Genomic DNA, 13,076 nt, shown 5'->3' with positions numbered 1-13,076 from the left:
TTTGGATAAAAATTTGATTAGGATTCACTGAGTTGCTGGAGTTATATGGTTGGCGCAGTAGGCTCTCCATAGATGGTAGCCACCACTGTCATCAGTATTATGATTGTCCCTTTGATACTGGGACCATTTGGGCACAAGTCAGTGCACAGTGTTGTAAACTTCCTTTCAGCTGTGTGTAGAGCTAAGACTAGAGCCAGCCACAGTACCCAGGGGTTTGGGAGCAGTTGCTGTGACAGCCCAGGACTGGACCTGTTTATAAATGCCTCGTCTGTGATCGTTTCCACAAGCATTGCTCAAACACCTGCTTTGTGCCAGGTTTTGGGAACTGAAAGTACAGGGTTGGTAGGTGCACGCTGCTCTACTGTGGTATGTGTGCTCTTATGATCCAGTTTAGTGTAAGGCCTGGGAGAACACAGGCGAGGAGGGAGTGGATTCCTCAGGCAGGGGGCCTGGAGTGGGTCAGAGAAAAGGCCAGATTCCAGTTTGGCCTTGAGGGATGAACGGGTGGTTGCCGGGCACAGAGAACGGAAGCATGGGGCATGCCGTCGGTGGCCATTCTCTGGGCCTGGAGCAGGGTTACAGACGCAGGGCCTGCTGGGGTCTGGGCACGTGGTGTAAATGGGCGAGTGAGAAGATGGACCCGGGATGGGGAGGCGGAGAAGGTGGTCCTCCTACTTGGCCCCAGCCAATTGTGGTATCGTGTCGTGAGACCCCCTAGAACACATTTTCAAGAGCAGCTGGAAGTTGGGTTTTGTTTTGTTTTACTTTTCTTAGAAGTTAGTTTTTATGTGCAGGCTTCTGGTGTTTAAATGTTGGCTTATTCAAATTTGTTTTGAACACTGTACAAGTCAAACATATCTGTGGGCCAGATATGGCCCATAGGCCTCGAGTTATTGCCCTCTAGGCCAGATCCCCTTGATCTGTTGTCAGAGTCTCTTGGGCTCACACCTGTACTTGCTGGTGTGTTACTGAAGGAGAGACCTGAAAGCATTGTGTATGTGAGGGCAGCCTTCCTCTTCATCTCCCAGTGTAAGGAGGGCTGCAGCCTTGGGTGCGTTAGGGGCCAGACAGGAAACGTAAGGTGGCTGGGCGTGAGACTGCAGGAAGTGGGGACGACCGTGGCAAACTGGAAAGCATGTGGTGATAGAGTACATGTCTATTAAAAGTATTAAAAAACAATGAAGCACCAATGTTGACTAACCGCCACCCCAAAATCCACGTCTGAGGGCATGCCTGTGTGTGCCGCTTAACACGAAGGGTGAATCTCTAGCCTTGATTTTATTTCATGGCCGTGGAACCCAAGTAGTCGATGCTGATTAACTTTTACAGCACTCCAGCTTCAAGCCATTCATTCATTCATTCATTCATTCATTTTCAGTTTTAAGCTTTTTAAACTGTGCAACTAGTAAGTGTTTATTATAGAAAAACTGGAAGATATAGATAATGAAATAGGAAAAAATCATATGATGATTCAAGAGATGAAAATGTATGTCTACAGAAAAGCTTGTAAGGTCATAGTAGCATTATTTATAAATGAAAAAGTAGAAACAATTGAAATGTCCATAAACCGATGAATAAAAAAAATGTGTTGTATCCGTACATGAAATATTATTCAGTGTTAAGAAGGAACGAAGATTGTTATATGCTACAATATGAATGAACCTTAGGACTATTATACCAAGTGGGAGAAGCCAGTCACAATAGGTTTCCATAGAGACAGAAAGCAAACTGGTGGTTGCCTGGGAGTAGGGGATGGATGAAGAATTAACTGCTAATGAGTATGAGGTTTCTTTTTGAGGTGCTGAAAATGTCCTAAAATTAGATTGTGATAATTTAATTGTATGCTTTAATTAGATGTATTATATGGTATATGAATTACATCTCAATAAAGCTGTTAAAAATTCATATGTAACTGAACCCATCCAGGGTCACCACTTGTAACACTTAAGTAAAAACTCATTTTCTCTAGACTGTCTTTCACATATGCAATGTGTGTTGTGTGAGTAGAAAAAAGTGGAACCATTAAAGTCATGCTTTTTGATTTAAATTACCTTGATTATCTTCTGTGTTACACAATTGTATCATTACTTTTAATGACCTTATAGTGTTCTTTTATGGAAATGCCATTTTATTTAACAGAGCCCCTATTCTTGAGCATTTTTGTTTGCTTCCAGTTTTTTGCTATTTAAAATAATATAACGGTGAACATCCTTATACTTAGACCTTTTTGCACTAGGATAATATATTAAGATAAATTTCCAGATGTGGAATTTATAGACAAATAACATGAACCTCTTCAAAACTTCTGCTACTTATCAGCACTTTACCACATATATATTTTTACATAATCACCATTAATATACATACTATTTTGTTTGACTTTTGGCTTCAGCATTGTATGATAAGACATTTTCCCTATTTGTGAACAGTCTGGTTTGGAAAGTACATTTTATATTCTTCTTTATCCTTGTAGCACCTTACCCAGAGCTGAGTGTAACTAAACACTTCTTGGTTTGCATTTGTGAAAGATTTGCCCAGGCCTCACACCTTGGTCATAGCTGAAAGCTATTCCTGCTGGCAGACATCTCTGAACAGTTTCGAAGTCAGGACTTTGCTGCTCCCATGAGCCCGTACAGAGCACTGGCTAGTGTGTTGGGGTTCCTGCTGCACAGGCTCAGTACTGTTATGATGCGAACATTGCCTTTTTTGCATCTTTAAAAATCAGAAATGGACCTCGAAGCCAGACCAGCTGGGGGTCCTACCTGGTGTTGATGGTCCAGTCAACAGGGTACTGAAGCAGTTTAGGATTTTGCCTGCATTTTCTTCCCCTGGAAGATCACAGAGGCACTCAGGTATAACCCAGGCTGGTGGGGCCTGATGCCAAAGTAGTAATAACAGAAGTAACCATAAATGTACAGGAAACGCTAACTACAGGCCAGGCACAATGATCGGCTCTTTACATGTGTTGTCACTTAATTCTTAAGAAACTCTAGGAGAAGGGGGTGTATTTTCACATAAGATGTAGAGAAGCGAAGTGCCTTGTCCAAGGTCATGGTTGGTCAGGACCCAAGTCTGGCTGTGACTTTTAATCACTGTGCTGTGTTCCTCTTGACAAGTAATACAGGAGTTAAATCTTTGAAGCATTGGATATGTAACCTGATTTGCTTTGCAAGAAGCTTAGGAGCAAATCCTTTAGGCTTTAACGACAGAGGCTTGAAAGACTACATAAAAAAGAGTGTGAGGTCTGGTGAAGTTTGTTCCCTAGGTCTGAAAATTGCTCTGGAAATGTCACGAATGAGGGGATGTTGGAGGGGATTTCACCAGTTTCAGTACATTCTGGGCTCTTGGAGAGCTTTGTCCATGCCAGGATGATTTGAATGAGTTTTTGAAAGATGACAATAGAACCTCTAAATAGTAATTAGTGTGCATGTCCTTGATGTGTTAGCAGTTTGGGGTTCTCAAAGAATGTCATTAAGAAATGGTAGCATGGTTGCTTAAAATGTAGATTTGGCTGTGGTAATTTATCAAGTATCATCATAAACTGTTGCCATCTTTGCCTTCTTTTGTATGACCAACACCCCTGGGGCCATCGAGACTAAAATATGGAGCCATCAGAGAGGCTGGGTATTGTGCTTCTCATTTCGAAAGTTCTTCAATGGCTTTTAAGGCAAAGCATGAAATGATTCTTTTCAAGTGATTTTATTTTATCTTTTTTCATCAGGATTTGGTCAACACTGGACTCAGCACTTTCTTTTTCTTTATTGCTTCGATCGTCCTGGCTGCTTTAAACCACAAATCTGGAGCAGAAATTGCTGCCGTGGTAAGTGAACGCAAATGGTTAAAACATGGGCTGATTTGTATACTTTTTGTGACTTGCTCTCCTCTGTTGCTGTGTTCAGAGCATATGTCCTACTTCTTTGCCAATGATATTGGGACCAATGGAAATCCCAGTTCCTTCAGTGCTATGGTTCTCAAAAGTATGGTTCCTGGAACAGCCCCCTCAGCATCACTCAGGAACCTGTTAGAAATGCCATTCCCAGGCTCCCCAGAGCCACCGAATCAGAAATGTATTTTAACAAGCCCTCCAGCTGATTAAGTTGCACGATTGGGTTTGAGAACCCCTGTTTCAGTCTGTTTCCAAGAGAGCCCTGGATGTCCGTCTGTCAGTGAGGTGTGGGGGTCTTAATGAAGATGAACACAGCCTTGGCACCATTTAGCAGTCAGATGACACTCTTGCTCTTTAAGGTGGAATGCTGTGGAGGGTGTGGTGGGAACCAGATGATGTGAGACCTTCTCTCTCTGCACTCTGCATCTCTGTGTTGTTCTGCGATTATAAAGAGTGTGTAGCACTTTTGTAATTGGGGGGATTAAAAGGTTTATGAAAAATATATTAAAGTAGCTGCTCTCCCAGAGTCACTCAGTAGATTTATCAGTTATTAAAAATAAGTCAAACTCTGCTGCTTCTCATCCTGGAGCTGCCCACTTGGAGCCGTCCAGGTAAGAGCAGTTGGACAGCAAGTAGGGCTCGGGGGCTGTGATTTGGAACATCAGGTCTTATGGCTTGAGTTGGGCTCACATATGGGACCCTGGTTTTCTGTCTACATGGTATTTGTCTACATGTATTTTCTCATTTGAGACCGGTGCCCATTCCGGTGCTGTAAAAGAGACATTTTTGTGGTTAAAAAAAAAAATAGATCCAAAATACTTTGAAGGAAACCTCAGGCTGTCTTCAGGTCAGGCAGGACTTGTGTGGGTCATATGACTAAAGACTTGGCTATGGCACTGACAGGGCAGCTGTTAGACACCCTATAGACTGCCGAAGTGCCTGAAGACCGTGCCTGTTTCTTATAGATATTTGGCTTCCTGGCAACTGCAGTGTATGCAGTGAACACATTCCTGGCAGTGCAGAAATGGAGAGTCAGCATCCACCAGCAGAGCGCCAATGACTACATCCGAGCCCGCACGGAGTCCAGAGACGTGGACGGTCGCCCAGAGATCCAGCGTCTGGACACATGAGGACCTGCCAGAGTCCTTCTCCCTCTCGTCCTCGTGCCCATCCTTTCAATCAAGTTTTCTTTCCCTCATCACGTCAGATTTTCATGTGATTAAGCTGAATTTTGTCCTCTTTGGTAAAAGTTCATTTTGGGAAAGGGTTTTCAGAGTGGCCTTGTTGGCAGGTATGGGAGGCAGGGAGCCCCCATACCCAGCCATTCAGACAGAGGTGGGTGGGAGAGGCCTACGGATTCTCCAGCATTTGGTGGCCATGGAAGCAGCTGGCCTCCCAGGCTGCCGTGTCCACTTTAGGTCTTCATTGTCCTTGAGTACAGGCTTCCCATCTGACTCAGAGTCACCCTGTGATATGTATTTGTAACAAGTCAAGACTTTGGATTAAATGAGGGCTGCTAGAAGAAGGAAAAAAAAATCAAGAAATGGAGGTCCAGGTTTGGAACGGTCAGCCCACAGTGACCCCTGGCAGCCCTCAGCGTGTGCTCCAGGTGAGCGCTTGGTCTTGCTGCTGGGATCCTTCCCTGCTGCTCGTCTTCCATGTCCAGGGCCTCGAGACAGCCAGCACGGGCCTGGGAAGCCACGTGTGGCACTGAGGGTCTTGGCGATGCTGGTGGATCTCTTTGCTGGGTCTGGACTTTGTGGGGATGGGAAAAGCTGGTGTCCTCTTGAGACAGCTCCACAGGACTGCTGACATGCAGGAGGGGTCACCTTTCGTTTTCCACCCTACTGAGAAATCACTTGATTCTTCCTCAAATGAATCACCTCCCTGAATCCCAGATTCTCCAGGAATATGGAGACCGTCTTGCTTTCCACTTTCCTATGTACCCTTAATACTTTGAGGCTGAATTGCAGATTTTCTGTAATTTTACCTTCTCAGGTAAAAGCCAGGAAAGAAATACAGTCCATTCCACCAGCCAGAACGCTTGCCAATTTGCTGTCTTGTGGACCACAGGTAGGGGTACACCTCTGTTTTAGAAATGCGTGCTAATTTTCAAATGCCTGAGAAGAGTTCTAAAGTGATTCTGAGTAGACTTGTCTAGGATTTGAAAATACTTGAATTTGTACCATGACACATCCTTTCACTGATATTTCAGAAGGCACGAATTGAAGCTTTTTGTGCCTCAGGATCAAAACTATGAACATCAATCTTGGAAGTTGTTGGGGAAAATTCTAGTTATGTTAGGTTTTGATTGATTCTTGATAAAGTGAAGATTATTGTGGTGAATGAGTTAAACGAGCCCCTATGATGCTGTAATTTTTTTGTTTTTTTCCTGTTAGAGACATTGTCTCTTTTATGGAAAAATTGTTTTAACTTGTCAGGTTTTCACTCTTTGAACTGTTTTTAATGTTTACAAACCTCATTCTAGCTCTAATATTTTGCGATTAGCCCTCACCAAGGAAAAAACACTGCTGGTGGGAAGATTTTGCAGTAACGTGGACAATCCCTAGGATCTTGTGCTAGTGAATGATCACAGTTTTAGCAGGGTACTGTGTAGAGAGAGAGAATGTGATTATGAATATATCTTTGAAGGTGGCAGGAGGAGAGCACGTGTGAGAAAGTATCCATCTATGCATGGTGGCATTGCTTTCTTCGTAAAAGAGCAGTGCTGAGAAATAGGTCAGGTGACACTGCTAGGCTGGGGACTCTATAGGAAATGCTACTCTGCTGTCTCTGAAGGCTTGGGGTTCGGGGTTAGCTCCCTGAACTGAACGTCCAGTACACTCAGTTCTGCTGCAGTTCCTTTCTGAGGCAGTGGCCCAGGTCACATGTCCAAGCCCCTTGTCTGCTTCAGGGCCCATGGCTGTGGTGCGGACCCAGCTGGTCTGGTGGTAACTCACCTCCCTCTGCTCCCCTAGAGGGCAGCCAAGCCTGGTCACAGCCGGGCGCATCGCCCAGAAGGTCTGATTGAGCCCTCTTCGCACGTCTATGGGGAGGCAGGACAAATTGTGCTTCACAAACTTCGAACCTATTACATGTAGTGATTTTTGAGGAGATTCTGACATCTGGATTTTATCTGTTCATTTTATATATTTATTTTGCATTTGTTGAGTGTATACACATAGTCAAAATTAGACTTATCTCTCTCTGTGAGTTCCATTTTAAAAAAGAGTCACAAAGACTCAGGCTTGCATTAAATGGGGCCCACTTGGAAGGACCACCCTGAACTTTATCGGAAATCTGCTGGGAATCATGTTACTTGGCCTCAATAAAAAGCCGCCTTTGAAGTGAGATTGAAGAAAAGAAATACCATTCGGGCAGGATTGCTGCCCAAGTTTTCCCAAGTCACTTCAGTAAAACCAGTTTATCATCTGGTGGAAAAGAGCCTATTGGCCTCCTGAGGACGTATCGTCAGCTGCAAGAAAGGGTTCTGAAGCCCGTGGAAACCGTAAATGCTGGTAGATGATAAAAAGTGATGACACCTTGTGCCACAGAGCAACTTATGAGTTCATTTGCATCTTAGTGTTAGAACTTTTGAAATTATTTATGTCCTTGTAACTATTTAATATCTTTGCCATGAGGCTCTCCCATGGCTTTTGTAAATATGTGTCTTCCTATTTAATTAGCTCCCACTATAACCGGAAGTGGCCAGGTAGGCTCTCTGATTGGTATGATACAGTCATATATTTCGTCACCTACAGCAGTGTGGTGGTGGGTAAGTTATGAAGGGTATATGAGTATTTAGGTGAATGTAAATTCACCTGCGTTTTTCTTATGCTGCCTCTGTGTACAAACAAGACAATCTAGATTTGGGAAGCTTAAAAGGACTTTTTTTTTGCAAATTGAAAGAAGCATATTTTTGCATTTTTAACAGTTCCAATATGGACCTATGTCAGTTTGGTTTGTGGTATTTTCAGGCTGAGTCAATCTTAGTGTTTCTCAATTTTCTGGTGGCATAATGGCTTTCATAGTTTGTGCCAAACTTGAAGAGAGCTGAAGTTGCTGTGTGCATTTGAATTTGTTCCTGGAGACCGTATAGTTGAAACCCTCAAGCATTTGGTGGTTTTATATGGATGCAAACATTGACGTCTTAGGAGAAAGTTTATCTTGGCACTGATTTGGTTGATGTGGTAAATTTTTCTTTGATTCTTCTTTATCCTCCCTTCACATTGCTTGAAGGAATGGGGGCAGGGGAGGGAATACCTTCTCCCTTTTATACAGAGAGATTACAATCACGAAAGCCTAAAGACACTTGTTGGCCCCATATAAAGCCAGGGAAAGACCAAGGCATTTACAGTTTAAAATCTCATAAGTTTGATTTAAAGTATTTTATTTTAGATTTTTACTTGGTGCAGCCATAGTCATCCAAGAGAGATTACCTTTGCCTACAAAAAGGCAAGAATGTAGGCGCCTGCTCAGTCCCAATACCCATGTTTTCTTTTCTTTGGCAGCTTAAACTTAAGGGCCAGCATGAGCAGAGCTCAGCCTGGCCACAAGGAAGCCAGTGAGGACCGGGCCTGGCTCTGGGAGATGGATGACACCTCCAGCCCTTTGTCGCCATTACCTCCCTGGCAGGAAGGCTCATGCCCATAGGTAGGCAGGGAGTATCTGACCTCCACCTTGGGTTGGATGCTTCTGGCGAGAGCTTTGTGACTCAGTTGAAAACATTCCTACTCTTTTAAAGTTTGTATCTTCAATTACCTTTCTTCGAAGATTTCCTCATGATTCAAACTTGGGTTAAGGTGGTTTCTGAGGAGAGGAAGCACACATGCTTTGTCTGCACGTGTCTGAATTCTTACTTGCAAGGAATGAGCCTTGATTGACCCCTCCATGTGTCATGTCCTATGTGTGGCCCAGCCTCACCTTTTCTTGTAGACACTCATATGCTGTTTGGGAAACCCCTCACCACTCCATGTGTTTAAGAAGCGGACCAAGTTCTGATCTCTGGCTGTGCAAGATTTTCTGCGGGTTGCTTTTAGATCTTGTCCTAACAGATGAGTATAGAGACAACATGATTCTGGAAGGCAGGGATGATATAAGTGGTTCCCACCTTGCCATCCCTGTTCAAAGCAAAGCAACCATGAGGTCATCGTATTGGGCCGCTGTCTGGTTGTCATTTTTTCCATATCTTGTTTATAGGAAAATAATGATGTTAAATAGGTAGCAAAAGGTAAAAACACTTCCTACGGCGCGGCTGCTGCTGCTGCTGCTGTCTTTCAAGCAGAATAAAAAGTTGCTTCCTGCTCCAGAGACTGCCATTAGCTCATGAGGTCTCCAGACACTTTTTAGTTCCTAGTGAAGTCTGTAGAACCCAGGAGTTCTCTCTTCCCCAGGTCTTGCATCTTTATCAGCACTCACTTGTAGGACCAGGGAGATGACAGGCTGTTGAGCGGGAACAAGGACAGGTCTTGGAGGTGAGAGGAGGAAGGAGGAGGCCCCATGCCCCAGACACCATCTGCTGTGGGACCGTCGATAACACCAGACTGGTTACTGACCCAGGCAGTCTTGAAAAAATGTGCTTGGTTAACTACCTTCCTGTCCTTTTATCTTGGGAAAAGTGAGGTCTTATGGTCTGGAATCAGGTTGGGAGCAAGAACTCATGAATGTTGGGACCAGTGTGCCTTGGCACTCCAGAGCGGTTCTTGGTGTTGCGTTTGAGAACTTGCGGGTCTGGACAGGTGACTCAGGTTCTGGTTTGAGTGCCACCTGAGAGAGGATGCAGGCCTAGCGCCACCTGCCTTGACCTTTGTAAACTTCCCAGCTCTTTACAAAACCCTTGTTTCTTCTTTTCTCAGCAGATATTGTTGAAATCATAAAAGCTGTCTGAGAAGGTAATTTGAAATATTTGACCCTTTACATTTCTTTTATTTTGAAACTGTCTCAGAAAGAAAATACCTTTAACAACTGTTAGAACTAGAATGATTATTTTCTGAAAGTGAATGTTCTGTTTAACTTTTCTTCATACAAGTAAACGGCATTTATATACTCTTAGGTTTGAAACAGAGGAGTGGGTCCTGGTATATTTTCTCGTCTTTGGTCTAGATTACGTTCTCATTCATTTGGTTAAAATATGTCAACCTTGGGGATTTTTTTTCTAGTTTTTCTTATTCCATAAACATAACAGTAAAGAAAATGTTACCCACAAGCCCACTGTTTGAATCAATGATGACTTGCCTAGAATTAAGTTAAGATTATGGATCTTTGATTAGTATATCTTTTTCTTCAGGTTAGTTTGTTGTCTACATTTTTAATGCCAAGACCTTAATTCAGGTGACTTGCTATCTCTACACCCTGGAGTGGTTGGGGATGCATTACACAGAAAGGCTGAGAGCCTTCATTAAGGGGTTAATAGCCTGGACTTTAGTGAGCTTTCAGAACTTTTATTCTTCTCATTAAGGGGAGAATCTTGTCTCCTATGATCTTCATCAGCTTTGTTGATGGGATGAGGGTGAGGTCCAATCCAAAGTTTCTCTTCATAATTGTGCCTCAGAGGAGAGAAGGGATGACACAGTTGCTTCAGATAATGGCTTATATGGGATTCAGTAATAATCTGAAATTGTCAAATCTGAGTCCTCTTTGGAGGACCCTGCTGGAAGCATATCCTTTCATCAGGAAAGCCACTTGAAGAGAAGGTCAGGAAATGAGGACGGTGTGGGGATGTGCCACCCATGCCAGGCAGGGCTAGGTCCGATTGATGGCTGCTTCTCTCCATGGGCGGTTAGGCTTTCCTGCCTTTTCCAGAATCAGTTTGCAAGTTTCAGTACTCTGTTTCCCTCTCTGCAGAAGTGAGGAAGGCAAATATTTGGGGCTTGAAGGGAGAACTGGCTGGTCCAAGGGCTGGGGGAAGGCTGGCTCCTGGGGGAAGGCGAGGGCCGGATGGCTGGACAGCCCTCCAGGCTGGCCTAGGCCCACAGAGGGGCCACCTGCTTCCAGCTCTTACTCTGTAACCCATTTAAACATGTGTTTTCAAATCCTACCTAATATTGAGATGACATATGTGGATAAAACCAGTGTTTTTCATAACTTGATTTTGATGTGGTTCCCTCTAAGAGAATGCTAGGGATTGAAACTATTTGTATATGTTGTAATTTGTAGGGGTTCAGGAACCCGTGGCAAAACACTTAACTATTTATTACAGGTATGACTATTTTTTCCCGCCCAGCGTAGATAATTCTGTTTCTGTATATTTTAAGACAGATAATAATCACTTCACCTTTGGTGCCTTCTGTGTGTCAGTCACATAAATACTCTTGTCAATCATGGAACTGAAAAAAAGTTGTACATTTAGTTAAACCAGATAACACTATTTTTGTAGCATGATTTTAGATTGTGTCCTTTTAATATTGCTTTCAGCAATGCTAGTTTTGAGGTTGGCCATTTTCCCTTTAAATTTCATATGTCGTTTAAAAAAGAAAACAAAACCACCCCTGGCTGTTCCTATCCCCTCTCTGCTGCTTTCTCCCCCACATCTTGTTTCTGCTTATTTAAACAGTCTGAGAGTAAGAGTATATTTCTGTGAAATAATTCTTAATCAGTATAACTGCATTTGGCATTTCTTAACCACTTGTTCAGTTTGGAGAGCCACTGCTCACCTCAGACAGTAAAAGGAAAGTGGTTCCATAAAAAAGGAACAGAACAGAACATCCTTGGTGCTCTGACTTCTATTCTCTGGGTCTAAAACAGTGAAAAGGCCCATTGTCGTGGGCTGTTGAACCCTAGGGTGTTCTCTGGCTTGCTGTCTTCCAGGAGCTTTGCTGCCTGCGTCCTGGAAGACGGGGGAGGGGGCGGCTTCCCTAGTCCCAGGCTCACTTTCTGCTTGTTCTCAGGTTCCACTCAGATCTCAAGATTGGGTCATGGACGCCCTGGGTAGGCTGGGGGGCCTTTTTTTTGTTTTAGGCCTGAACAAAATAGATTTCCTGCTGTGAGGAGTTTGATGAAATTAAGACACAGATAACACTCTTATCTGCTCCTTTTGCTTTCTGACCCCTGTGGGATACGAGTTCTGTCTAGTCAAGAAAAACCTTGAGGAAACTAGCTGAGCCATTGCAAAATGAAGGAATGGATTTATTGAAACATAAAATTGTAGCTTTCTTTGTCCTTTTTGAGGGTCAGAATATGTAATTATTTTCTAACAAAGGAAGTCAAGTCAGGTGGCTATTAACTCTAATATGATTACCGATTGGTACTTGGTCCAGTGGTACTTTTGGGGGGCAATGTTAATTTCATAACGATTACACTTTGCTTCGTAAAATTTTGACAGTTTAGACACAGCTGTGGGGTATTCTGAGGTCATACCTATTTGGTAAACTTTGGTTTATGGTGTCGGCCAGTCAGAGCTCCTACCCTGGCTTCTCAAACTGACATGGGTGCCCTGGTGTGGGCATCACCAGCTCTGACTGGCTTAGGTTTGACGATCCATTTGGAGTGATTTGGCAAACAAAGCCTCACAATGCCCTCAATTTTCCCCCTATTTCTTTTAAAGGACCAATTTTTCATGGTACTTGTCTTGATTGTTTTCATAGTGTTCAAATCTGTATTTTTGTATGTAGAGGGAAATAATTTTCTCAACACTAATCACTAATATTGTATTAAATTGTCATGAAGGAGTTGTTTAATAAATGGATATGTAAAAATGGTACTGTCTTTCTCTGCTCTGACTCACCTCCTACCCCTTTGAAAGTTGTGGACCCAGTTCCTGAGACAGGCCTGTTAGGTTGAGGTTTAGCGCAGCCACCGTCCATGGCGTAGGTGTCGACAGGCAGCTCTGCTGGCTTGGCTGGTAAGGTGGAGCACCCACCATATGCCCCTCAGCTCCTGCACATCCAACTTTCATACGTATTTTCAGAACGTGTGTCAAAGTTGGGGCAGGCCTTGTCTCTTCCCATTGGCCTGAGCTGAAACACTGACCCAAGCTCTCCCTCTGAGGCCCCTGAGGTAACCAGTTTCCAACCATGATAGCTCTGGCATCCACAGTCCAGGGTCTGGCTGCCTGAAAGGTGCTGTGGCACGTTATCCGGATATGTCAGAGGGCTCTGGGCCTCCTACAAGGGGCTGTGGGGACCTGGGCAAGTTACCGAACCTTCTGTCAGTTCCCCGGACTGTAAAACAGGGCTGTGTGAGGAGTAAATAA

The 13,076-nt window shown here is 43.7% G+C and overlaps 1 protein-coding gene across 2 annotated transcripts in view; it reads left to right on the top strand.

Moving 5' to 3' along the window:
• CMTM4 (CKLF like MARVEL transmembrane domain containing 4) overlaps window positions 1-12,584 on the top strand; it is a 57,671-nt gene extending 45,087 nt beyond the window's left edge. For both annotated transcript variants that reach the window (XM_039888880.1, XM_039888879.1), the window contains exons 3-4: window positions 3,722-3,820; window positions 4,852-12,584. In XM_039888880.1, coding sequence (XP_039744814.1) covers window positions 3,722-3,820; window positions 4,852-5,016 — 264 coding nt within the window. In that variant the 3' untranslated portion in view covers window positions 5,017-12,584. The remainder of the gene's footprint in view (window positions 1-3,721; window positions 3,821-4,851) is intronic.
• The last annotated feature ends 492 nt before the right edge of the window (window positions 12,585-13,076 follow it).

The sequence above is a fragment of the Pteropus medius genome, unplaced genomic scaffold (assembly GCF_902729225.1).
Source record: "Pteropus medius unplaced genomic scaffold, Ma_sr-lr_union100, whole genome shotgun sequence".
Lineage (NCBI taxonomy): Eukaryota > Metazoa > Chordata > Mammalia > Chiroptera > Pteropodidae > Pteropus > Pteropus medius.
Note: the sequence above shows the minus strand (reverse complement) of the source record. Positions and strands in the feature narration are given on the sequence as shown.